This window comes from Musa acuminata, chromosome BXJ2-4 (assembly GCF_036884655.1).
Source record: "Musa acuminata AAA Group cultivar baxijiao chromosome BXJ2-4, Cavendish_Baxijiao_AAA, whole genome shotgun sequence".
Taxonomy (NCBI): domain Eukaryota; kingdom Viridiplantae; phylum Streptophyta; class Magnoliopsida; order Zingiberales; family Musaceae; genus Musa; species Musa acuminata.
In genome coordinates, this window is record NC_088341.1 from 47,465,899 (window position 1) to 47,491,186 (window position 25,288).

Here is a 25,288-nt window from a genome sequence, read left to right on the forward strand (position 1 = left end):
AATCACTCGAGCAGCGCTCGCTTGTAGTGAGGGAGGTCAAAACTTGGCTTTTGGTTTCATTTACTTTTGATGGAACGAAGCACCAGTAAATCTGCTGATATCAATCGACTCGGATGCAGATAAAAAAAAAGAAGCTCTTATTGGCCTCCTGGGCTTACCGATGAACTCCTGGTACGCTTGGAAGCAGACAATTAATTAAGCGATGTTGCAACCAGAAAGAGATGTCTGCATTCATCTGCTGCATTGCCATGTGGATACCAGGCAAATGAACTTATGAGCATGCTGCCGAAGTTGATGGTCCTATCAGAGGTAAAACCTTGTCGTCGATGCATCACACTCCTCTTATTTTCTTCCATTCTCTGCACCCAAAGTGCTACGGGGAGGTTAACTCGTAGCCCACACACGCATTTGGATCATTGGATCATCCATCCTATGAACGCTTGGAACCTTGTAATAATAAATGCTGCTGTCATCTCCTTAACCTTGTCATGTATGTATTCAGTACTTGTGTGAGGTTGGGATCAAATAGTGGCCTCGAAATAAGGGCTGCTGCTTGCGTATGAATAATACGTTCTAAAACTCGTACGGTAGGTAGGTGATCGATTACTCATTCAGGAGGCAAAGGAAGAATCACACTGTGGCGTATCAGCTGAAGCGGATTGCTGGCATTGGTAGGACAGCTTGAAGCCAAGAATTGTGAGAGGCGATCTGTGATGATCCAAAGGAATGCTATTGGTAGGTCGCATCAGAATCTTTCTCCTGTTTTATTTTATTTTATTTTTTTTTCTTTTTTTTCTTTTGGGAAAAAAAAAAGAAAAGGAGGGAGAAGGCATCATCATCCAATCATTTCGTAAGCACATTCTGGCGATGTGAATATTAAGAGGATGCATGTGTCGCCTGTCAAAACCTCTCTGTTCTTTAGGACACACATTCATGTGGCAGCCTGTGGGTCATGATCAACAACCACTGACATCTGAACCTACACAAACTGCGTTTGGTACCCTTCGCCGATGGGCTGAGGGCGATCAAACGCTTGACAGCATACTGTATGATTGGCGAGGTGGGACTGCCGAAGCTTGGCGTCTCATAGTTGATGTGTTGGAGGGCACATGCCATGTCTTCCCGCGGGACACTCGACAAGGGTTCTCGGAATGGCTGTATTTGGTTGGGAGTGAAGCCGGAGACGATGTGACTGATAGATACCATACCGTGCTGACATCTTTTGGAGTGCGGTTCCGATTTATTATCACTCGGGTTTTCCTTTTTCACTGCTAACATAAGGAGTGCAGCACGCAGTCCGTCCATACCAAGAATTCCTTCCGCATGTGGAGCATCATATATGCACAAGTTAGTCGACTGGAATTTCCATGATTTGGATCGAGGAAGACAACCGAGAGAGAGAAATAGATTGTTTTTGTGTTTCTTTTTTTTTTATATATATAAATATTAATGGTATAGCTGATCCCCAAATAAATTAAAATTTATGATTGTTATTATTATTATTATTTGGATAAAAGTGGAGGATGATTCTGGACTACAGAGTAAGTTGTTTTTAATCATGAAGTCCATGGAAATGTGATATTTTCTTGCATTAAACTGGGACTTATCAATTAGCTGTTCCTGTCAACATCGCCTTATGTTCTGGACCATTAATGGATTCAGATGGTAAACCTTGGGAATTTACTAGCATGGTTACGTTGTCGCTCATGCAATTAGAGTGTGTAATCCTGCAATCATATAAAAAAGTTTATGCTGTTTGGAAAATGGATGTCATATCCGTGAGGCAGGCAGGCATCGAGCAATTTACAGCAAAGATATTGAACAAGGAATTTTATGATTGTTTATTATGATTATACGTATTTTCGGAGGAAAACAAAAACAAAAAAGGTGTAGCTGTTATCATGCACTTGCCCAAAGTTACATGACTGACTTGTAACCTCGTCGGCTGCCATGGCACACTACAAGCAAATAATATTAACCAACAAACAATTATACAAGTAAAACAATCATGGACACACTATACAAGACATTCGAATTTGCACCCAACAAACAACAAAAAGAGCATTGAAAGCTTTACAAACAATAAAGAAGACTCGTAAATTCGAACGACCGACGACCTAAAAGCTGCCGAGCGAGCGATCGCTCATCAACAAACCATCACAAGGAATACGAGAGTTTATTGAACAGTCATTTGGCACAAGGGGGCGAGTTTATCGATAAGTCGCATTAAATTGCACACTTCCACCGAGTTTCTTGAGGTTGGAAAACATCTAATCACTACACTAATCATCGTATCTGTTCTTATCAGCTTTCATACAAAGAAGGTGAACACGATTTAATTCAGCATTAATGAGGGGGAGACAACCATAAACACTGGCTCATCTTGATGTCTTCGCCCGCCCAAGTGTTTGGTCTCCTACTCCGTCAGCAGCAGCCTTGGTAGGCCCTTGGCTTGCACATTTTGTTGAGGAATGCTCACATGCCAAGGAAAGGGGGAATGGCTGACGAGACAACAGCAACTGCAGCACTTGATTGCTTCAGTACAGTATGTCTGTGGTGCTAAGATAAGAGCAGAGCGCCAGCATTTTGCCTCATGCAGACACCGGAGCAATGAACTCGGGGTGACTCCTTCCTCTTCATGCGTAGTGTAGTCCCAAATAACAAAATGCCTCTAAGAACTTCTCATACTATCCCATCTGTCAATAATTTTTTTTCACCTCTGAAATCCATTTGTCTGCATGTGCTATAAATCTTCTTTCCTTTCAGAAAGGGAGAGTATAAAATGCACACATAACAGAATGAGACTTTACCTGGTTTGGGCATCGGAAGCAGAAGCCAATATGAGCTTTTAGTTACATGGCTGGACAAGAGGGGGGGTGGGGGGGGGGAAGAGGGGAGAAAGGAAAAACACAATTCTAGTACAAATAATATGTCGTCGAAAAAGAATGCAGTACTCAATCTGCTGCTAATCTAGTTGGCAGCAGTTGACTTTACGACAAAAGGTTGTGCCAAATTACTACTGCAGAGAATTGTAGAACAGGATTAGTATAACCGAGACAGCAATTATAATTGGCAATGCAGTCACCAAGTAGAGAGCGCCATATCCCTGCATACGACCAAGCGGTTGAAGTAAGCAACAACATAGACCAAAAAGGAGAATTAACAAAAACACAGAACACTTGTGTCAGAGTTCCATGTAAAACCTATTATATAATCCCAGCATATATATGATATTACTTATCTTGGTCGAACTATTAACGGACTCCAGATTTTAGTGTTAAATATTGATATTTACCACTGCTGGTGGCACTTCAATCTCAACCTCCTCTTCTTCAAGTTCGATATCAGCAGCCGAATCCCAGTCTATATCAAGCCTCTTTGCAGCTACTTCTGGATCAACTCCTGTGTCTGTGGCCTTCGCATAAAGAGATTTGCTAGGCCTACTCTTCTTTGATGCTTCAACCTTTTCAACAAACACAAGAAAAAAGTCTCATCAATACGTGACATCTATAGTCATAGAATGAAAATCCATGTTCATGGAAAAAAAAAAGGTTCCTTAACAATTGGATTAATATTTCTAAATGTCGAGCACCAAATAATAATACATAAACAATTAACACAGAAGCTATCATCAAAGATTAAGTAGGCCTGATAGCAATATTACAACCAACTACAACAAAAAAGCTATATCTCCCAATGAACCTTTAGAACATATTTTAGCAATCATAAGATCCACAATAACCATTGATCTAACTAGATCCAGGAGAAAGACACGAAAAATGGTGATAAGAAAATCAAAGCAACAATTGATAGCAGTGAGTTGAACGAAGAGTCGATCAGAAACTTGATTCTTTAAGTCAGAAAAGAAGCAAATTGTACTTTTGAAGTCCCAGTAGATCTCGAAGCATCATATTTTCAGTAGATCTCCAATCTAGATCACAACTTCGAAATGCAAGAATGAATTATGGATTCAGGTCCCTTCATTTACTTATAACAGCAAGTGAACTTCCCAGAACAAGGAAAAGGTAAAACATAGGAAAGCAACCTCCAAGAGTGAAAGGTGAGTAGAAAAACGAATAGTTTAAGAACAATTGGGCAGTTTTGTCAATGTATATATAATTTTCATATAGAATAGCAAAATTGTTTCGGGGTAATGAGCCTGATAGAAGAGTTAATAATATAATAAATAACACTAATTCTAGTTATCCAGATCTAAGCATTCTTTGTGTTAAAAGAAATTGCCCGTACATGAATGGCCACCTAAATTTTAGGTACATGCAGAGATTCCACTGCAAGAGATACAAAAGGGGCAGCAACAGCAAGTAGTTATTATTATTTTTTTTCATGTGTTGTACATGCTAAGACAAATTACCATCGCATGGTAATGCACCTCTTTCAAATTCAGCAGTTAAATTAGTTAGGTAGACAAATATGATCAGTTAAATATAAAATATACTGTCACAACTCGGCACACTCCACTAGTAGCAGAAAAAGTTTAAGAAATGTAGTTTTGAGCAGGATTCAGAACCATGTCATAGCTATGCGAACACAACTTATGTGGAAATTTTATATATATATATATATATATATATATAGCGAGGATGATAAGGAGTACCAATGCTGACTTCTAGTTGGAACGACACCAAAGAATATATGAAGGCTTATCTCCAGGAATAATTCGGTTGTAAATAAAAACAGTGTAAACAAATAAAGATAAATGGATTAAAAATGCACATGAAAGATAATAGGTTTTATCAGTTACAGTTTTGAGTAATAACAAGGAAAAAGGAATAGCACTTCTAGACTCCACAGCAAAGCCAACTTTTATGAATAAGTACACTTGATTAGCTATAAAATGAATGAATCACTTTCATTCTGAACCAAAAGCATGAGTTGTAATAGAATCATATGTTATAACAAATTGTTACAGAAGTGATATCACTTGGAACTTGGTAGATAAATTTAAATTTGCACCTCAAGATCAGGCCATTCAGTCATCTCCTTTGCAAGCAACTGAAGTGCTACACGGTTTTTTGGAATCCTCCCTTCATTCACCTACAGATTATTTAAGTGACAACAGTTTATTAAAAAGCTAATAATATAGACTTAGTGATATAAAAAGTCATCAACTCATTTTTGTTGGCCGATAGGCGACTGGCTATAATATCTATTACTACCTGGCTTTAGTCATCGATAAGTTCCTTGTCTTATACCATGGCTTAGCATGAAATTGTATAAATTTTTTTATTACAAGTACAATATGAACAACAGTAGACATAATCTGAATAAACCCTAAAAAGCAGCTGCAGTTTCCAAGCAAACATGAAATTACATAGTGCATAACTGAGAATCAAGCATAAAGAACAAACACATAAGATATACTACTGTCAGATCAAGAATTTTTGCTCATGAAATAGATTATATTATATTTTTAAGTAATTGGTGATTAGAATCAGGTAAAACTTTAAGAAAGATATTAGCATTTTTCATTTATGATGGCATAATAACAATATGATAACTAATACATCCACTTCTGCATTTGCAACCTCATGGTCTTCATAAACAGACTTCACATGCAGTCACTTGTCTACACACAGGTGCATACTCTTACAGTCATCCAGCAGCTTGCAGCCATGCAAACCTTAGAGGCAATTACATGAACCTCTCCTAAAATTCTGCTATCATTAGAGTTCGATCAGGCATTAACGTTAATTTAGCATTAAATTTCTAGAAGTGGACACTAATGTTAATTTTCCAAAGTTCTGATAACTGACAAAGAGAATTAGCCACATTAAATTTCTAGTAGTTGAAGTTAGCATCTTACAAAGCTGAAGCACATACATCTTCCAAGGCAGCAACCAAGTCCTCCCTGGTGACGTCATCTGGGTCCTCTATTCCAAGCAATCTCTTACGTTCAACATCTCTAGGGTCCTCAATCAGTATTGTCAACTTAACCTGGTGATGTCAAAGAAGAATAAAGATGCCTAAGGTTTTGATTCAAAAATATCAAATGTCAAAGAGAATTATCAAGCATAGGGTTTCCAGATGCCATTTCAAATCATAGAAAAGCTTTTAACTAAACAACAAACCAACTTTAAATAAAAAAATGACCCAAAATATCATATTCTCCTACATAAAACTCAATTAGTCAACTAAGCAACCCAAGAGCTGCAGCAGTTGTAGACAAACGAGAATGAAAAGTCCTTTTTTTTGTCAAGCATAAGTAATGGCCATTACAACAGAGTTCACAGGTATCACAGTTGGTAGCTTAATAGCAAAATATCTGAATTGACTTTTCCAGGAAGTCAATCAGAACTTCACAAACATGCATAACACGTCAGACACCAATGTCATGAGGGGCCCAATGTGTAAGGAGCTGTTTTCAAATTTCCCATATGTTTGCAGTACTTCGTCATAAACAATCTTGAGCAATTAAATATGTCAAATGACATATGATGTGAAACAACCAATCAAGTTTTAACACGTGATGTATCTACTAACCCTTTAAATTGAATTCCAAATGAATCTAACTTCCACTAATTCATAAGATGAACCTGCATATCCTAATCCTTAGACCAACTTAGCAAAAAGTTGTCCTTGTTCTTCAAAGTTAGAGTAGAGCATCGGATAGTTTCTCACAAACAGTAGTTGAGAATTTCTCTGTCTGAAGGCATTCAAATAGCTAAAATCTGATGGCACAATGAAGATTTAACTTCAACATACAGTGCAAACTAAGTGGTTCATATGACACAACAAGGTTCAGCCTTCGGTACATAGGGAAATCAGTGGGATAGCTACTGTGAGATACATATATTACACATATATTATACCACACAGAACAAGAAAGTGAGGCTTGGACAGATTGTCCTGATTAACTGGATATAAAGTAGGTAACTCACAAAGAAGCCAACCACATTGAACTACAACAAAGAAACCAACCTCATGGTGCTACTCATTGTTTCGTCTTCTCTGAAAATCTAAAAACAATTGCATCACATTCTTCTGAAGAAAATTAAAACAACCACTCAGTAAAATACTCTAGTGTTTTCCAACTTTGATCAATAATTACATCCACAAGATTTTGTTCTTGAGAAATGCAATAGCTAACAAACTCAAACCAGGTATTCCCCTTATGAGTGGACCTACTACCACAATCACCTATCCAGATTTTACCTATCCAACATCCATGTACCAGCCCGATCAGGGCAATATGTGTCGAGCATAGATGAAATTACCCTGGCTAGTCAATCTCCTTCTATCCGGACACTAAAGGGGTAGGGGTTGGGTATAAATTGTGGCAAGGAAAAAGAAAAGTAAGAAAGAGATAAATAAAAAAGAAGACATGGTTGATGGCTGACATTCTCCATCATATGGGCAACACCCTGCCGGTGGAGGATTAGATACCCTGAAACTCAACTACTTGAACGCTAGACTATCGCACCAGAATTGCAGTTCCTTAGTGCAAACTGCAGCAATCTATTTTCTATGGCAGTGGTGTAAAATTACGATGACTAATGCAGGGCTACCATGCAAAGAAGAATAAAGGCCTCCAAGAATCCTAAACGGACCATCAACTTCAAATCTTGATCATATGTGTGTTTATAAAGCTTGGGATTTGACATGATGATACTTCATAGATAAAAAGAGATCCCCTCTTCAAGAAGCTACCTAGGTTCCACGAGTTCAACGATGACTTAAGAGGAATAGGACAACGAATAAACACGAACATCATATTGCAGTAGTACATAACCATAACCATTCCATGGCAGCAGTAAATTAAAGGGCAAAGAACCAAAGGGAACCAAGATAAGATGGCCTTACCTCACCAAAGAGCATGTCTCTGTTCTTCTTGAGCAGCTCCAAAACCTACCAAAATCGAACAGCAAGTCACGAACACTTCTCCGCCATGGAAGCGATAGGATCAAGAATTTCCAAAAAGAAAGAAAGAAGAAATCGAGAGGAGAAAGAGAGCGACTCTTTGAATCTCTCGAACGCATGCGAGGTCCTCGGGACTAGCGTCGGACAGCTCATCGCCGGCGACGCGGAGCTCCGTCTCCTCCTTTCCGACGGAGGCGACGAGTCTCTGGCTGTGGAGTCTGTGGAAGCGAAGGCGCAGGGGGCGATCGGAGTAGGGGGAGAAGGAGACGGAGGGACGACGGGTCCCAAGGAGAGGAGAGAGATACGTCCGGGGGCTCCCGTGGTGGAGGAGAGCGGGGGTCTTGAAGGGCGGCGACGAGAGAGAAAGAGCCATCAATCTTGATGGATTGCGGTGGGGAGAGTGGTGGTGGGGAGCGAAACGGGAGGAAAGCGGGAGAGGAAGCCACCGGCTTATCCGATGGTATATGGGCCGGGCCCTCAACTCGTCTTATTGGGTCGATATATATATATATATATATATATATATATATATATATATATATATATATATATATATATATATATATATATATATATATATATATCGAATAATTGAATTGATTTATAACACCTAATATTATTAAAAAGTATTTTTTTTTTTAAAATGAAGGTATGGAACTATGTATATTATATTATATATTCTCATAGATTATTCACATCGAGACGAGTGAGAAAAGGAAAATAATTGCATTACCTTTTATCTGGTTCGGGAATGATATGTGACAGATTAGACCGAGATACAAGACAAAAAAGTATTTGAATAAAAATCATTTCATCCCTATGATAAAATTATATTTATTTTTGTTAGTGAACAAAAATACTGTGATAAGTCAGCACGGTTAGGTTCACAAGTCGATGTCGAGAGCTTCTTGCAGGGTTAGTAGGATGATGAAGTGGCCGCGCCCTCCGAAAGAAATGTTGGTTAACGTTGATCGGGATCCAGGTCGACTCATTGCTCTCCTTTGTGCGATGGAAGGAGCCTTCTGGATCGAGACATTCGTCGGTCAGGAGTGGTCATTTCGGAGTAACTCGGACAAGAGTCGGGCTAGTGGAGTCGATTGGACCCTTGTGAGAGGATGTTGATCTGAGTTTCTCGGTTTGCCGACTCGGACGCTGTTTGTGGTGGAATGCGTCTCTCTGACTCCGGGATGAATGGCAGCGCATCCTTATGTACTGGATGGTAATTCCCGGATTGAGATGCTCATCGCTCGGGGTGTCCGTCTTCCTACAAAATGGCATTCGTCGGGTGCTTCTCAACTTTGGCCCCTTCGATGAGTAAGTTAGTGGAATATTTTATATTGAGTTTTTCTCCCTCCTTGGCCGGGCGTCGTTCAAGGATTTATATACTATTGTGTGAGGATTGGTTGCACCTAGGTTCGGTGTGGCCATTGACCCTTGCGGGATGGGACGACTTTTTTGATGAGCTAGTGTCTTGGGGGATGCTTGAGCGACGTCAGATGGTACCGCCTCGAGCCCTCGAGACAGTCGTGTTGCATAGTATCTTGGTACAGAACCTGACTTGACATACGTCATGGGGTTTCGATGGCATGAGGCGTTGGATTTTGATATTGGTTGGGACACAACGTGTGATATCGGTGATGACTTATTTGGGGGCCCAAATATGCCATATCAACTCTGAAAGTTATGTGTAAGTACTTAAATTGAATCTTGATTATTATTATTATTATTATTATTATTATTATAAAGAATTATAATATCTCAATTTAGTCTTATTATTCCTCTTACTAGTAACCGAGGACGAGTATTTTGAACAAGCAGTTGAGATATTAATAGATAGACATCTCATTGGATGGGATCATAATTAATGGGTTAAGCATCATGTAATAATGGTCGAGCTAAATTGACCATAGAAATCTTCTGATTCGAGCTTCTTTCCTAGTCGCAACATTTATATCGCTACTCTCCTGAATTCTGGCAAGGATTTATACAGCTTAAACTGACCAGAGAAAGTGAAAGAAAAATAGCAAACTAAACACCCGAATCCATTTCTGACCGTACAAGAGATGGACTCGGTTGATCATCTGAACTTAGTTGACTGATCATCGTCATACATTTCACCCTATTCGAGAAACAAAGAACGGCATCAGCGGGCGTCACACGAGCAGTTCGATCTTAAGCTCCATCAAAATACATATAAAGGCTGCTCTGGAAGGTACGAAGGCAGCAAATTTGATCAACTGAACAAGTCCTCGGTATCATCTTCGCCAAGTATCGCATCAGGTACAGCCTTCGTCTCATCGGCGTTGCCGTAACGGGTCATAGCAGACTTAGAAGCTGGATTCTTCCCACGAATCAACAACGGAAGCTGTTGTGGTGGTAGCTCGTTTCCCATCTCCTCGGAGCCAAAGAGAAGCTTGGCGTCATCTGCCCTTCCGGTAAGAGCAGTGAACAACGACAGCCCATTAGGCCAGCGCAGGTCTGTTTCGTGCTGCCTTGTCGCGTCATCCAAATGGGCTCCGGAGGAGCGAGGGAGGAAGAGATGGGTGCCGTCTTCGTCGTCGGGCAATCCTCCGTGAGTCGGAGGTTGATAAACGGAGGGCATCGTGATCGGAGAGGCCGAATGGATGGAAGAGTGATCCCAGCTGAAGAATGGCGGCGGACAGGGAGTAGGCACCTGCTTCGTTGGAACAGACGAAGTGGAGCTGTTCCTGGTCGAGGAGAACAGCTGAGAGAGGAAGAAGCCAGATTGATGGCCAAGTGATTCAAACGTATGCCTCATTCTCAACACGAAATGCAGGTCCTCGGGTATCTAAGGCATCCGAATCCGAATGACCAAAATGAGATGTTAGTATCCAGTTCTTGAACTTCCAATTCACAAACACAGAATTAAAGATCTTGGTTCTCGAGACTCACAATCTTGCAGGAACCTAGTTGTAGAAGCCCATGCCCTGCTTGAATCACAGCTATAGTCTGCTCAAAAGACGACAAAGTTAGCTAAAGGTGGGCTTGTGAGGAAAACAATGTTCCATGGGGGGGGAATCAGGAGCATGAGGATTGCCTGAATGCCAGAGGCGAACTGATCAGTCCATTCGGAGGGAAGCTGCATCGACCAAAGGAAAACAAAGAATAAAGTGACAGTCAGCAAGAAGAGCAACGGGCATCCAATTCTCTTTCTTTTGCAGGTACAATTACGAAGCAAAGAACCCTAAGGGTGTTCAGAGCACTTCTCCCTTTCATTAGGTGTCATCCAGTAAAGAAAAAGGCAAAGCATAAATTGGAGAAGGCTGCTTACAGCATCAAAGGAACTCTGCCAGTGGCTGGAGATGTTGGGTTCGCACTGGGAAGGTTCCTTGAACACCCATTTGTGACACTTATCAGAGGCAACCTTTCCCATCAAACTGTGCATAAATCAAAAAGCAAAAGATCAGCACAATCTCCCTCTTTTCCTTGTCCCAGATGAGCAACGACTTGCACCCTTTGGCTTCTCATATCGATATACTAGTGCCCATTGTTAACGAAAGACACGATCTAAAACTGATTTTTTAACAAGATTTGACAAAGATGTGGATCGAGATGGGAGTTCTGTGATGTTGTTAGTCCTTGTTTGCAGCAAACAACACCTACCGAGTACCCACCCTTCTCCATAGTTGTACAGTTGAATGGACATCTTGCTGAAGACCTTCCTGACGGGGTCTTCCACGTCCATCCCCTCCATGCACTCTGCTGCTCTCGTCCGGCAGAACCCGTCCTCCCACATCAGCATCCTGTAATCCCCACAATCCAAACAAATGGCGGGAAGAATCTTATAACGTAAAACCGCTCCTTACGGAAGAAAAGAAGTTTTATGATCGGAACTCACAGGCTGCCGTTGTCGTCGGCACCGACCTTGCAGACATTGCCACCTCTACTCCTCCTGTTCATAGCAAGCACGACTTCAGCGACAGAGAAAAAGGAATCGGAGAGCTGATCTTGTGAAGAAAACCAAGCGAAGAGAGAGAGACGAGAGATGTACGGGCGAGGGCGGATGGTCCAGAATACAGAGTATGCCCAATCGGAGTTGTGGCAGACGTTCCTGAGAGCCTCGTGGAGAGCCATCATCCCCATTGCCTCTTTGCTCCTACAGTCCCCTCCTCCTGAGCCCACCATTTCTGTCTCCCTAACGCTTCCCTCGTTTCCACTTCTTTCTTCTCCTACCGAACCCGCCCTATCGATCGTTATGCCCTCTCATGCCACAGGAAAACTAAAACCTCACCCCTCAAGAAGAAGGTGAGCAGAAGAGAATGCCTGGTCCCCTTGTGTCTCTGCTCTCAGTGCTCTCCACACTTGTGTTTTTGCAGCAGAGAAGCTTGGATCAACTCTTTTCTTCCTCCCGGTGGCCTGGCAACAGTTGAGAAAAGTTGCAGAATAATGGTTTTTGTTTAGATTTTGGAGCTTTTGGTGTCGGACTACTGCTTTCGGACAACTAAAACAATACTTAACCCGAGGTGGATACTGGATAGCTCTTTTTCTTTATTTGCATGCGAATGGCTGTAGCCGTTCCTTTACTTTCAACCTTGAGTTAACCCTAAAGCAGACCCAAAATATCGACAGTGGCGTCAAAAACTGAAAGGCATTTGTTATTCACCAAATCAACAACTCGAACACATTTTACATCGAGATCTGTGTTCGAATAAAAGAGAAGTGCGAGTAAGTTACTGGTAGCAGATTTTTAAGGTTCTCCCAAGCATTTCCCAACTAAATACAAACCCAGCCTATTTTGTATGTTATAATTGATCCTGTTCTACTACTGTCACCTGCTTCGAACCACATCTCGGCGCTCTCATGGCCTTGCATGAGGCTACGTAAAGCATCCCCCGTTCTGATGTCGTACACCAACGGTGACCTCCCTCCCCCGGTAAAGATGCACAGGCTAAGCCTTGGGTTTGGAAGGAATATTATGATAGAATCGAGGGGCAATTTTAACGCAAGAATCGACATGAACACTGGCGGCAGAGCATAAACTACAGCCAGAGAGTCACGCGTGCACGTGCCGTGGCCATGGGCGGTGCCTCGTGAGGCATAAACAAAGGAAAGAGAGGTTGCTTAAACAAAAGACGATTCAGGTCGACATAAAACCAAAGACGACGGCACTCCAGAGAGCGAAAGGGCAAACCTGAAGAAGAGAAGAACATGGTGCTGTAGCAGAGGATGGAAGAGTGGGCGGCCTGCGACCAACGGTGTTGAGCGCACTAATTGCGCGGCGCTGTGCCCTGCCCATACGACCACCTCCACCTAAAACCTACCAGTCTTTTCTCACCCCCTGCATAAGCATTGACCGCCACGCCTTTCCTCCCCTCCCGCTGCTACTGTTCTCTACCTTTCCCCCAACGTTGTCCTTTGGGGCGGGACCCCTCGATGACCCTCGCATGGCTGCCTTGAACCACTTTCCAATCTAACGTTCTCTCTCTTTTGACTGCATCTCGTGGATTTGTCACCCAATTTTGTATATTTTGATGTACCAACTTCGTTTTCTTACAACATCGTGGCCAGCCATTCCACTCGGTTGCGTGCAGAGGGAGACGGATAATTGCAGGTATAGAAAACTGAAGTAAATGGAGCAAGTTTGATTCTCCGTTTCATGATGTTGATGAACATGCGGTTCATATTCGGTCTAATTAGAAAAGACTTTATACCTACCGTTGAGTTATCTCTATCTTGATCTTGATTTTTGAAGAAGAACAAGAATAGGGTAAAGCGAGGGACAAAAGGTCATGCCTATGATGATAACTTGATGCCGGTGGCACAGGCAAATGGCATCGAAGAGACTCGAGATGTTGCCTTGTCTTCTTCTTTGTTCCTCTTGTGCCCAAGTTGGATCATACAACTGGAGAAGCATTCATGTGAATTATTAGGCATGTTTCTAAGAAATGAATAATTTGACTGGAAATTTCTTTTAACAAAAACTATGGGTTTATATATATATATATATATATATATATATATATACTTGTAAATTTTGAAAATAGTGTTATTTTACATTTACAAAACTAGTATAGCGAGAGAAGCTGATGCATAAGCTCTCTGGGGTCCACGGCTGAGAACCACTAGGACTCGGATTCCTCTGTTTTCGTCGCTCGGCCGCGAACACCCGAGATCCTAACTACCGATCCCACCAATATTATGACGGCACTCTGGCCGTCGACCCCCTTCGTTGGCCTCCTCCCTCCCGCACAAGTTCTGTGCCTGCCGTTTCTAATTCGCTTGTTGTCATCTTCGGTGTGTGTCTTTCGGTCACGAGCGAGAGAGACCAAGCGGGGATTCCAACCCACCCATCTATCGAGAAAGTAATGGGAAACGTGGTTGGGCATCTCCGGGTCAGGGCGGTGGTTGGCGTCGACCTCGTCCAGCGTTCGTCCTCATCGTCCTCAGGGCGATCAGGTAATCTTCACTCCTGCCCTCTCAAATGCTTTTTTCATCCCGCATTGCCTTTGCTCCTTCGATTCTGATTTTTCCCACATCAAGTTCACCTCAGAATCGTTTAGATTAGCCATCTCCCCCACCTGTTCGATTAATTGTTTGGGTTATGATTTATTGAGACTACGTTCATTTGGCAAGGAAAGGAAAGGATGTCGAACATACCAATGATTTGCACATGACACATTAATGTGGTCATATTAGATCACTGGATCTTTATTGAACAGATGATCCTGTATTCCTATTCACTAGTGGTGCCTTTCGAAACGCTAGGCTCTGTAGCAGAATTATATTAATTAGGATATGGATGTGTGGCTCACAAAATTGGCTCCGCAGCCCATCTAATGCCACTGAATTTTTGTCTTCAATTGATACCTAGTTTTAGTAGCCAAAGAAAATTGTTCGTTGTAGTAAATTTGAGATGAAAAAGATCAATGATAATGTATCCTATGTTTTATAGGTGGTTTGACATTACTTATTTATTGCATTACAGCCTCCTTTTTTTTGTTTTTTCTATTCCATTTTGTGCTTCAACGAAGAGTACCACTCGGCTAGTCTCATGTCTATAAACTAGGATAAATTACATCTAGAAGTACTTGTTGGCTCAGTTGGTAGCACTCATTATTTCTATTTTATAATCAAGTGTTTATTTATCTTTCGACTTAGGTAATTACATCATAGATGTGCAAGGATTGCAGACATTTTCTATAGGCATTTTTTTGCTACAAAGAGTAGGAAATGATCTTTTCCATGTGTTCTTACATCTCTTTTCAAATTCATGGACCTGTCTCCTTTTTTTTGTTTTGGCGGGATTAGTGAATGAGAAACCCAAAATTTCCCTTCCGTGGGTTATATCACTGAAGTGGAAAAGCAAATGGAAGAATTATTTATATGTAGAGAAATTGGCTATTGGTCTTGAAAAACATCTCTTGCGTTGCTTTATCAATTAGTCATATTTTATAAGAACTTTTTTGTTCGTTAGCAATGACAATGTAACTACATCTAGTTAGGATCTCCTGAATCGTAGTGTCTTCGATTGACACCATAACAAATAATCGTTAAATTTGCTTTTTACAGTATTAATTCGTACTGTACAATTAGTTCATTTTAAATATTGATTCTGTATATCCAATATCTCATCACTAACTTTCTTTATTCATAGAAAAGGAGTAATTTGAATCAAGAGTGGAACGAGGACTTGAATTTATCTCTCAGATACCATCTATCCCTTAAGCTTGTAAGTGTCCCTTCTCCTGCTACTCTATTGCTCACAAATCTTGTTTTTCTATTCTAATCCTTCAAGGAATTAGATCGATTATAATTCAATAACAAATATAAGAATGTAATTATCCTATTTTAATTGAGAACTACTATTTTAGAACCCTAAGTCACATATGAATTTTGCTTCCTTGTGATATTAAATTTAACCAAATTAGCCATCAACAAAGATCGTAGAGAATTTCGGTTCTTAGTATCATAGAGAATTTTAGTATTTTTCATTCTTAAGATGATGAGATAAATAGAATATGTAACTTTAAAGATTATTTATTTATGTGTGAAGGTTATTAAAACATGCTGAAACTAATTATTTGTCTCCATAACCAAGACTCAGCTTAGGACACTTTGCATCATTTTGCGTCCTATAATTAGTAGAAATTTGGCGTTCTCTAAATTGGGCGTTTCACTGGTTCTGGGTTTGTCTCATTTATGATAGCCAATAGCGTTTTCCAAGGGGTTGTTGGTGTGAGTAAGAAATGTCTTTGTTTTGAGGTGAAGGAAATCTTTACTTGTCAATTAACAGGTGTGACAACTCATCCTTTTATTTTTCTTTTAAGAAAAAGAAAACAACTACATTAGATAATTAGCCAACGGCTACAAAAAGGTTAGGCATATCTGCCCAATTAAAAACTCCTCCCCAAGACCGTAATACACAATGAATCCTTCCCCAATTAGAATCACATTCAAAATATATAAAACATTTACAATGACCTCATTGGCCAATCTCAAAATGTCTCGGACTTTATATACCAAGAAATTAGAGTTAGTCAATCCACTTTATAGAATTAGAATATACTATTTTGCTCCACTCTCACCCTCACCCTCACCCTCACCCTCACCCTTCAGCCTCTCCGAAGAACCCAGAAGAGTCATAGCCTCAGCTAAGTCGGTCTACAGAGTGTAGCGGTAAAAAATTCGGATACGAGTAGTCCGATTCATATGTCAGATATAATTATGCACCTTGTTGAGTGTCTAAATAAAACCTATCGTGGAAATGGGTTTTCTATGATGTGCCCATGAGATGGCACTTATGGTCATGCGTGCGTGAGCCACATGAAATGTTTGCGAGTCATAGCTGTTGTGACCACGACCATGTGGCACCACCACAACGGAGGCGGCCCCAAACACAGATGCGTGACAGTGAAGCAAAGCGGACCACGACCCATCTCGTTGCTTAATCCTAACCGAGCAATCCAAGGTGAGGTTTTTGCTTGGGTTTGTAGGAGAAGAGAGGAGAGGAGAGAGAGAGAGAGAGAGAGAGAGAGAGAGAGGAAGATGGGGAGAATTTTTATGGTGGAGTTGGATGGGAGGGTCTACTGCTGCCGATTCTGCCGAACCCAAAGTAATTACTCAATAATAGGTTGACAAAGCATGTTCAGTATGTACGTTCATGTTTGTCATTCAATTTCTCGATGTTCTTGCCAAATTTTCATGGTAATATCTAGGCACCTGTTGATGGATTATAAGTGGGTTGAAAAGTTCACTGCTCCCTCATTTCCTGGATCGGATAAACCATTCATTCAGTAGGCATGTTTTAGATGCTTGACCCCTAGGTAACAGATGAGATTTTTTACTTCAGTAATCAAATGAACAGCAGGCAGTCGGGATGTACAAACAGTTCTGAGTGTAATTGCAAGCATCTTAATTTCTGTCATTCATCATTGCATGATGCGAATGATCTTTTGGGTACTCTAGGCTATATGCTCCATCCAGAACCAAGGCAACCAAGTGTCTGCCTCTTACTACATCATCGTTTTTGAGATAACTCTGTTTGGCCAACTAATATGACCAATTTGGTTCGGGTTGCCCTTTTTGTTCATTGATATGTGGACAGTCTTGTTCTCATGACATGTTTTTTCATTTCTAAGGGAGGAGAAACAAAAATTAGATTTCTTTGCTGAGACCTTTCTTTAGTAATTCCATTCTATAGGAGTACGTCATTCTAATTCTTAGATAATTTAATTTGTTTCTTTGCTTGTTTAGTGACTTGTTCATCTCTGTTATACATAAAATAATTCTGTCATATTTACATGCATATGTTTACTGTAATTTGATTCCGTGCCTTATCGTAAATTTTTGCTCAAAAATCTATTTCATTAACTTTCTTTCTCTCTCTCTCTCTCTCTCTTTTCAATCATGGAACAGTCTTTCCAGTGTCGTCATGGGAAGGCGTACCTGTTCAATCATGGGTAAGTTTTTTTTCACATTTTATATTTCAAATAATATACTGTTGCTCAACTTTAGTTTAATCTTGACTTTAGCATTTTTATAGATATGGCTTCGTACTTATAAATGATAGTGGACAGAAATTCATCTTGTATGTTTCAAGCTGTTAAACTTTTGGCCTCGTCTATTTATCTTAATTTAACTAGGATTTTTTTATTTGCTCGAAGTAAGATTTATGAGCGGAGAAGAGTTCTGCTTAAACCAAGTGCTTGAATTTAATTTATGGGTGTCTACAAGAGGTTCTGATATAGAATTTCAAGCACTTTTATCTATTCCAGACACGGCTGATATAAACTATTATCTTTCCTTTTTTTTTGTATTAAACTGTTTGTCTTGATGTAGCTTCTTTGCAGATTAAATGTCAACTATTAATAGCTTCTTGCATTTGGAAAATACTAAAAGTAGTGTCAGCTTGATAATCTTTGGAATTTGGATGCCAAATTTCTTGTGTAGTTTTATGCTAGATTGCGATTTCATTTCGGACTTTGCTTATTCAACAAAAAACTGGAAGTTGCATGAGAAAGGTGCAATATCTCAAACTAATTGTCTTTCATATTTGAAAGCCGGGTATAGCTTGTCAGACGGCATACCGTACTAGTTTGAGGGAACAGGTATGGGGTGGATGAGAGAGAAGAGGATAAAGAAAGACAAATCTCTCAATTTGTGTTAGATGTTTGTGCAATTTTTCTTTTTGGCTCATTTCTTGTAGTAGTAGCCTCTCTTGGACCTGTTGGTGACTGCTTTGGCAGCTTTTTCCCAATAGCACCCAGATTCCTGGTTCAGTGATAAGAAGTAGTGAGTTCATGTACACACTTTGGTTCCCATGAGAATGATAGAAGAAGTCTATTAGGACATTCCATGAAGTTAGTTTTTTCGAAAAGAAAAGAAATAGTTATTGGCCATGCATGAAACAGTTGTGTTATGAATGTTTACTTATATTCTCTCCCTCAGTCAAACAACTAATAATCCTCGTCTTTCCATTGTTTTCTACAATAGAAAAGTTTTAATTTATGTTATTTTCTCAAGAAGCAAGCTGAGTGTTACTTTACTATCAAACAAGCTTACATCATTGTTGATCAGGATACACTCCCACCACTTGTGTTGTTCTTCTGCCGCCAACGAGTTATTTATCTTTTGATACTCACTCAATCAGACTAACCATAAGCTGTACCTCTTGCGAGAATTGCTCTAAAATCAGTATAGAAATGCTGTGTGGTGCTATAGTAAGGCCACTAGTTTAGAACGTAAACCTGTGGATCCCTCACCACTTGCTGTTCATTTCATATCTGTAAATGCTCTGAAACCTATTTTCTACTATTTCCATCTAAAATCTTCTAACTTGTGCAGTACAAATATCTCTGTCGGAGACGAAGAAGAGAGAGTGCTGTTTTCTGGAATGCACACCGTAGCTGACATTTTCTGCTGCTGCTGTGGACAAAATGTTGGTTGGAAATACGTAAGTATCTACATCATTTTCTGAGGCTCCTCTGTTTTTATTTAATGTTTGGACGCGAATGCTGACAAGATTAACAGAAAACCTAATTTAAGCTTTGAGGCTTTCCATCGTAGATGATGATCTCAAAGCTGTTGGAAGTCAATTTTATATGCGGGCTAACACATTGTAACCGGGTTCGATCATGTTTGACAACTGAGCCATGTGGAATGCGCTAATGTATGGAAGTATTTGTGAAAGCGTCTATTATGATTTTAGTGGGATGTTATTTTCTTGCTCCAACACTGAGCTAACGAGTGCAGTTAATCCTGACATGCAAACCCTATACGCAGGTGGTCGCACAAGAGAAGATCCAAAAGTACAAAGAAGGAAAATTCGTCTTGGAAAGGTAACTCTGTGGTTGTTCCAAGATTTGATTCTGTTAAATCTGCGGGGAGGAATTGATGGGCGGGCTACCTCGACATTTTGCAGGGGTAGAATAGCTGATGGAACTGACTTGGAGTTCTACGTCGATACCCGTCCGAGCGGGAGTGGTAGTGTACGATGTTTTGACGTGGATCAGCTCATAAACTATTTTGATGTTGAATTTATGTTCTTGGGTTTCATTTGGTGGATCATTATTATTGATTATATTTGAATTGTTCACCTGTGGAAACACAAGTATTAGGTGACCGACCGACCATAGAGGCCCGACCCAGTGTTGGAAGTGGACAAGTTGAGCACACGCGAAGCTGGTGTGCTCATCCTCGGAGTCCAAACGTGCGGCGGGCACGGCGGAAACGCTCGCGTCCCGTCGATTCTTTTTACCGCTGTCGTGCAGCAGTATGCTGTCTCTCTCAGTCCATCAGCTCCCCCACGGCCAACACACAACACCTGCCTCCTCACAGGAAGACTTCGCAGCGCCCCGATGTACCACGCTGGGTTACGTGTCATATGAGTTCATCGGTGCCCCCCCCCTTCCCCACCCGGGGGGGCTCATATGCATTCCCGAGGACGCCATCACTTCCTCTCACCTCACGGGTTACCCCGCCCCACGAACCACACTCCCCCCCGGCCCCTCGCTTGCCCGTTTTAAAAGGTCTCTTTCACAGGCAGCAATAAAATAATATGAAACGTACGACTGCAGCCCTCCTCCTTTACAGCATTTACTATCGTGGTTGGTGCGCCTCACCGTCCACGGGGAGGAGACGACGACAGCCATTACTGCGCCACTGAGCCAATAAAGTAGGGGAAGTGGAGCAGCGGGGATGGGGCTCATACGTCAAAGCCAGACCCGCGAAGCAGTTAAAACGCCACATCTCTCTCTCTTTCTCTCTCTCTCTCTCGTCTGCCCGCGTTCGCACGGGAGAGACGCATACACGCGTCATATGGCCGTGCTGTTCCCCGCCCCACGACACGGCACCGCTGCGCTCCACGTGGGGCATCAGAGGCGGCAGCAGCGGCCCCACGCTGAACCACTCGCTTCCCTCCACCCACCGCTCGACACGACCCCTCGCCCAATGGCCCGACTCCGTCCTTCCTCCGCCTCTCTCTCTCTCCCCCCTACTGGTTTTATTCCTCCCACTTTATCTGCGCCCAGAGAGATTGCTGTGTGTGCGTGGGACAGCGATGAGAGAGAGAGAGAGAGAGAAACGTGGCGAGTGATATATAATAATCGTGTCAGGCGCCGTCCGCAGTCCGTACAGCAGATGGAGGGGACTGCAGAGGTGTGTAGGGCTGACGTCAGGCTGCGGTGGGGGTGGTGGTGTGCGCGCCGTGGAGAGGGTAGTCACATGACACCCCCTGCGACACGTCAAATCAGGCGGCGGCTCTTCTCCCCTCCTCTGTCTCTTCTTTGGTTGGGTCTCTTTGAGGGAGGGCAACACGCCTCGTTGGTCTTTCCCGTCCTCTCCGTTCTCCTCATCGCCCCTGCGAGAAGATAAGGTAGAAAGAGAGAGACGAGGGGTGGGAGAAAATAGATATGGGGTCGAGAGGGGAAGGGCACCATTACAGGGGGGTGAGGAAGAGGCCGTGGGGGCGGTACGCAGCGGAGATAAGAGACCCGTGGAAGAAGACCCGGGTGTGGCTCGGCACCTTCGACACACCCGAGGAGGCAGCGCTCGCCTACGACCGCGCCGCCCGCTCCCTGCGCGGCGCCAAGGCCAAGACCAACTTCCCCTACCAGACCCCCCTGCAGCCGCAGCCCCTCCCGCCCTCCGCCGCCTTCGACCTCAACCTCCCCTGCCACCTCTGGCTCGCCTCCCCTCCGCCGCCGACGGCCGTTCCTCCACCTCCGCCGTCCACCGCGCTGGTCCTGGGCCGGTTCGCAGGCTACGACTCCGGCGAGGCACTGCCGCCGGCAGCGAGACAGGCGGCGTCGGCGGCGGCTCCTCAACCACCGGCGTCGTCAGCCTCCCGCTTCCGGGATGTAGGGAGGGATTTGCCCTTCGATCTTAACGAGCCGCCGTCTTCGTCGCTGCTGATCGGTTGATCAGCTCTTCAACTGCACGTGCCTTCTCTCCGTTTCTTCCCCTCCTCTCTTTCTTTCTTCCTGTGTAAGGTCCGTCTTTGTTTAGAGTTAATGCCAGTAGCTGTAGAGTAGATCAGACTGCAGTCGGCAGTACTGTAGTCATCGATCGAGGCGAGATCGGACGACTGTGTAACTATTAACATGTTTTTGGAAGGATTCCTTTCTTGTGATGTTTATGCCCTTAAGAGGCGCGCGCGCCACGGAATGCGGAGCAGAGCCGAGATCAGCCGCTGCCATGGTCGATGGACATCACCGAGGTGGAGCTGGAGCTGGAGCTGGAGCTGGAGCTGGAACTGGAACTGGACGCCGACGCAAGATCGTGCATGGCGGAGAGACTCGTCACTCTTGCTTTCCCTCTACTAATCCCTTTCACCTGCGGTTATTTTAATGGGTTGGACGTGGAGTGGTTGTTGGTATGTATATATGTATGTATGCATGCGTGTGTGTGTTGGACTTTTCATAAAAAGTAGGCAGCGAAGCGGCGGACGGTAGCATTGTGCGGCGGCCGCAGGAAGGTGCACTTTAATGCACCCACCGGCTACTGTTCCTTCGACAAGCCCTTCCGTTTTCTCTGTGTGGGCCCGCCGGTGCACGTGACGCAAGGAAAAGAAAAGATTGTGCGTGTAACGCGCTGAAGGGTGGGGGCGGCCGAGTAAAAGTAACACTTCGCTTTCAATTATGCCAATAGTTCCTTTTTCTTATTTTTCGGCTAAAGCAGGAGTGAGATTAGTATATATATATATGTATATATATATAACACACCTAAATCGACGTTGTGACATAATAAACTAAGAGAGCTTATCCCATCTTTTAAAAACCTACTACTTCTCTACTTCCGTATATAATTACTTTAACAAGTTTCAAAGTGAATGAGTTTAACTTGTTTATAAGGGGTTAGGAAAAAATATTATTGAAATCTTAGTTACCCCTATGTGGTTCAAACTTAGGAAAAAATATTATAAGGGGTTAGAAAAAAATATTATTATAAGAATGTTCGAAATAAGAATATCTAAGTTCTCAATGTGTCAATTGCATAAAGACCATAAAGATTAAGGTCGAGGGAGGTTTCTCGACCTAGTTCCTCCTATATTTAAATTAGTAACTCGAGATACATTTTTAAAATACTTATGATTATCTTTCTTGTCATAAATGGTGAGAAGAAAGTTTTGTTTTCTCTTTTCTCCTTGGGAGCCAAATGGTGGTGACATGTGACATGTCGAATGACAATATATCAATTATCATCTGAACTCCCCCGCCCCCCCTCCCTTGTTTTCTCTTTGGGCGCCAAATGGTGGTGACATGTCGAATGACAATGTATCAATTATCATTTGAACTCCCCCCTCCCCTAAAGGTGCACTTCGATACTCTTTTGATAGAGGTTTAAAGTACAACATTTAGTTCATCCGACACATTAGTGATCAAGATTTGCTTTCGCAGTTCGAGTTGTTTCCATCGTGACATATATCTCTTCATACGGGTTGGATTTTTCTGACTCCTATTGGTCAAGAGCAAACTTCCGAAGCCTTTGTTTTACTGGTCATGCCTAAGGGAAAATGCTTAGGTGATGTTGGGCTACGTATGGGTTGATTTTTGGCATATCTTTTGATGTCCATGCAAACATCTCATCATTCTCATTAAGGAAATTGATAATTTGTACTCGTTCCTCTTTGGGAAATGTCACCCTAACTTTAACAACTTGATCAGGATGAGCTTTATTTAGGGGTGCCTCGACTAGTGATTCCACCGACCACGACTGCGGGAGGAATTTGGTGAAACTTCAAGGATCCATAAGTAATGCCTCAGATCGTACATCCAAAGAGAGACCACCATAAGGTAGCATTGGAGTGTCTCGGGTTGCTTCTTAACTCTTCATGCTGGTCCTCACCGAGAACTTCATCACCATATTGCGGGTCGACACCATCGCCCTTAGCCTATTCAGCATGAAAAGTCCTATGATTTCATTATATGCTAGGAGAATATCGACCACTATGAACTTAGTTATTATCGTTTTGGAGTACAACTTGTCCCCAAATGTGACGTATATGTTCACAATCCTGAGTGGGGAGATCAAGTTACCAGTGAACCTCATCAGCAAAAAGGTCATAGGGGTAAAGTCATTGGTCAAGATCCCAAACTTTTGGAAAGCATGAAAGTAGAGCATGTTAGTAGAACTACCTATATTAATCATGACCTTTATTAGAGTGTTGACCATCCTCATAAAGATGACCAAGGCATCATCATGATTCAAGTCAAGGTACTCCATCTCTTCCTCTTTGAATATTATCTCAAGGTCATCCTCCATCCGTGAGCACTTTTCAATGGTAGCTCGGGCATAAGCTTTATGAGTTGAGGAGCTAACTCCTTCGAAGGCTACCCCACTAATGATAACGTTAATATGTTTTCCACTAGACCTTGGGGTTGAGATGAAGGCTCATGGTCCCTTTCGACGGACCTCCTAAGAGGTCCCCGACCAATGAGTTATTTAATCTATTCTTTCAAGTCACAACAATCTTTCACATCATGGCAATAATCTTGATAGAAGCGATAATACTGATAGAAGATAAGATTTTCCTAACTACATGAGGAAATTTATCATTCTGTCGAGGAAAATCCTCTATTCTGTTAGGGAAATCCTTCCTCCTAATTTGTATAAATAGGAGAGGGAACATGTTAATAGATTCAAGCTAAAGCTATTTTATTTCTACAATAAAGCTTCTTCAATTATTGTTCTTATCTTCTATTATTTCTATCATGGTATCAGAGCCACTTGCCTAGAGCAAGCTCTCTTCTTGTTGCCAATTCATCATTGGTGTTGCCACTTTGCGCCAACGTCCTTCCCTTCCACTACAGCATCTCTAGTGCTGCTCATCAGCACTGCCCCACCTTTCTTCCTCGTTGTAGCTATTTTCCTTCCTCTTCTGCTACAGCTTCCTCTTCTGTTGCAGTTTCCTCCTTTGCTGTAGTAGCATCACTGCAACATTACTGTAGATTTCTTCTCTACCGTCGCAGCCGTCATAATCACAACCACGACCAACGTCGTTGAGAAAAGCGAAGCTTCGCTCTTGCCTTCGGCCAGCGACCAACGTCGCTGAGAAAAGTGAAGCTTCACCCTTCGGCCAGCGACCAACGCCGTTGCATTCCTAAGAGGCTCCGTGGTCAATCTCATCTTCCTCACCGCGGTAGTCTTCGCTGATCTGTCAACATTCGGCAGACTTAAGGAGAATGAAGGGAACGCCTGTGCCATCACAGCAACAGCAATCACAGCAGCAGCAGCGATCTACACTTATCTTACTCATGAAGCCTCTCGCTTGTAAACAATTCTTTGCATCGATCCAAGATTGATATCCTTGTCAGGAGCACCATCTTGCGGGGGCATGATAGAAGATAAGATTTTCCTAACTACATGAGGAAATTTCTCATTCTGTTGAGTAAAATCCTCCCTCTTAATCCTATAAATAGGAGAGGAACATGTTAATGTATTCAAGCTAAAG

General features: G+C 42.2%; 3 protein-coding genes and 1 long non-coding RNA gene across 8 annotated transcripts; 2 read left to right on the top strand and 2 right to left on the bottom strand.

Moving 5' to 3' along the window:
• Positions 1–2,160: 2,160 nt before the first annotated feature.
• Positions 2,161–8,341, bottom strand: LOC135611355 (protein CHLOROPLAST ENHANCING STRESS TOLERANCE, chloroplastic-like). Of its 2 annotated transcripts, XR_010486530.1 has the most exons (7): positions 7,976–8,341; positions 7,822–7,866; positions 5,842–5,955; positions 4,975–5,055; positions 3,296–3,463; positions 2,811–3,106; positions 2,161–2,696 (listed from the first exon to the last, which is right to left on the bottom strand). XR_010486530.1 is itself a non-coding variant. In XM_065107086.1 (6 exons), the coding sequence occupies exons 1-6, from the start codon at positions 8,249–8,251 to the stop codon at positions 3,017–3,019; spliced, it is 774 nt and encodes a 257-aa protein (XP_064963158.1). In that variant the 5' UTR covers positions 8,252–8,341; the 3' UTR covers positions 2,161–3,016. The 2 variants fall into 2 exon arrangements, 1 of the variants encoding a protein (XP_064963158.1); XM_065107086.1 differs by having other exon boundaries at positions 2,161–3,106.
• Positions 8,342–9,888: 1,547 nt separating this feature from the next.
• Positions 9,889–13,170, bottom strand: LOC135611356 (protein RICE SALT SENSITIVE 3-like). Of its 2 annotated transcripts, XM_065107088.1 has the most exons (9): positions 13,031–13,140; positions 12,358–12,442; positions 11,891–12,255; positions 11,738–11,791; positions 11,514–11,642; positions 11,171–11,276; positions 10,937–10,978; positions 10,792–10,848; positions 9,889–10,687 (listed from the first exon to the last, which is right to left on the bottom strand). In XM_065107088.1, exons 3-9 carry the CDS (start codon positions 12,022–12,024, stop codon positions 10,112–10,114), a joined length of 1,098 nt encoding a protein of 365 aa, XP_064963160.1. In that variant the 5' UTR covers positions 12,025–12,255; positions 12,358–12,442; positions 13,031–13,140; the 3' UTR covers positions 9,889–10,111. The 2 variants fall into 2 exon arrangements, with proteins under 2 accessions (XP_064963160.1, XP_064963161.1); XM_065107089.1 differs by lacking the exon at positions 12,358–12,442 and having other exon boundaries at positions 13,031–13,170.
• Positions 13,171–13,933: 763 nt separating this feature from the next.
• Positions 13,934–19,948, top strand: LOC135611357 (uncharacterized). 3 transcript variants are annotated; one of them, XR_010486532.1, is made up of 7 exons: positions 13,934–14,295; positions 15,494–15,568; positions 17,755–17,798; positions 19,183–19,291; positions 19,405–19,507; positions 19,621–19,676; positions 19,760–19,948. It is a non-coding gene; the product is annotated as an uncharacterized LOC135611357 (long non-coding RNA). The 3 variants fall into 3 exon arrangements; XR_010486533.1 differs by having other exon boundaries at positions 13,935–14,295; positions 15,499–15,568; positions 19,621–19,948; XR_010486531.1 differs by having other exon boundaries at positions 13,936–14,295; positions 19,621–19,948.
• A 904-nt stretch (positions 19,949–20,852) lies between these two features.
• Positions 20,853–21,997, top strand: LOC135609284 (ethylene-responsive transcription factor 12-like). Its single transcript, XM_065102390.1, has one exon. It carries the CDS (start codon positions 21,249–21,251, stop codon positions 21,756–21,758), a length of 510 nt encoding a protein of 169 aa, XP_064958462.1. The 5' UTR covers positions 20,853–21,248; the 3' UTR covers positions 21,759–21,997.
• Positions 21,998–25,288: the final 3,291 nt, after the last annotated feature.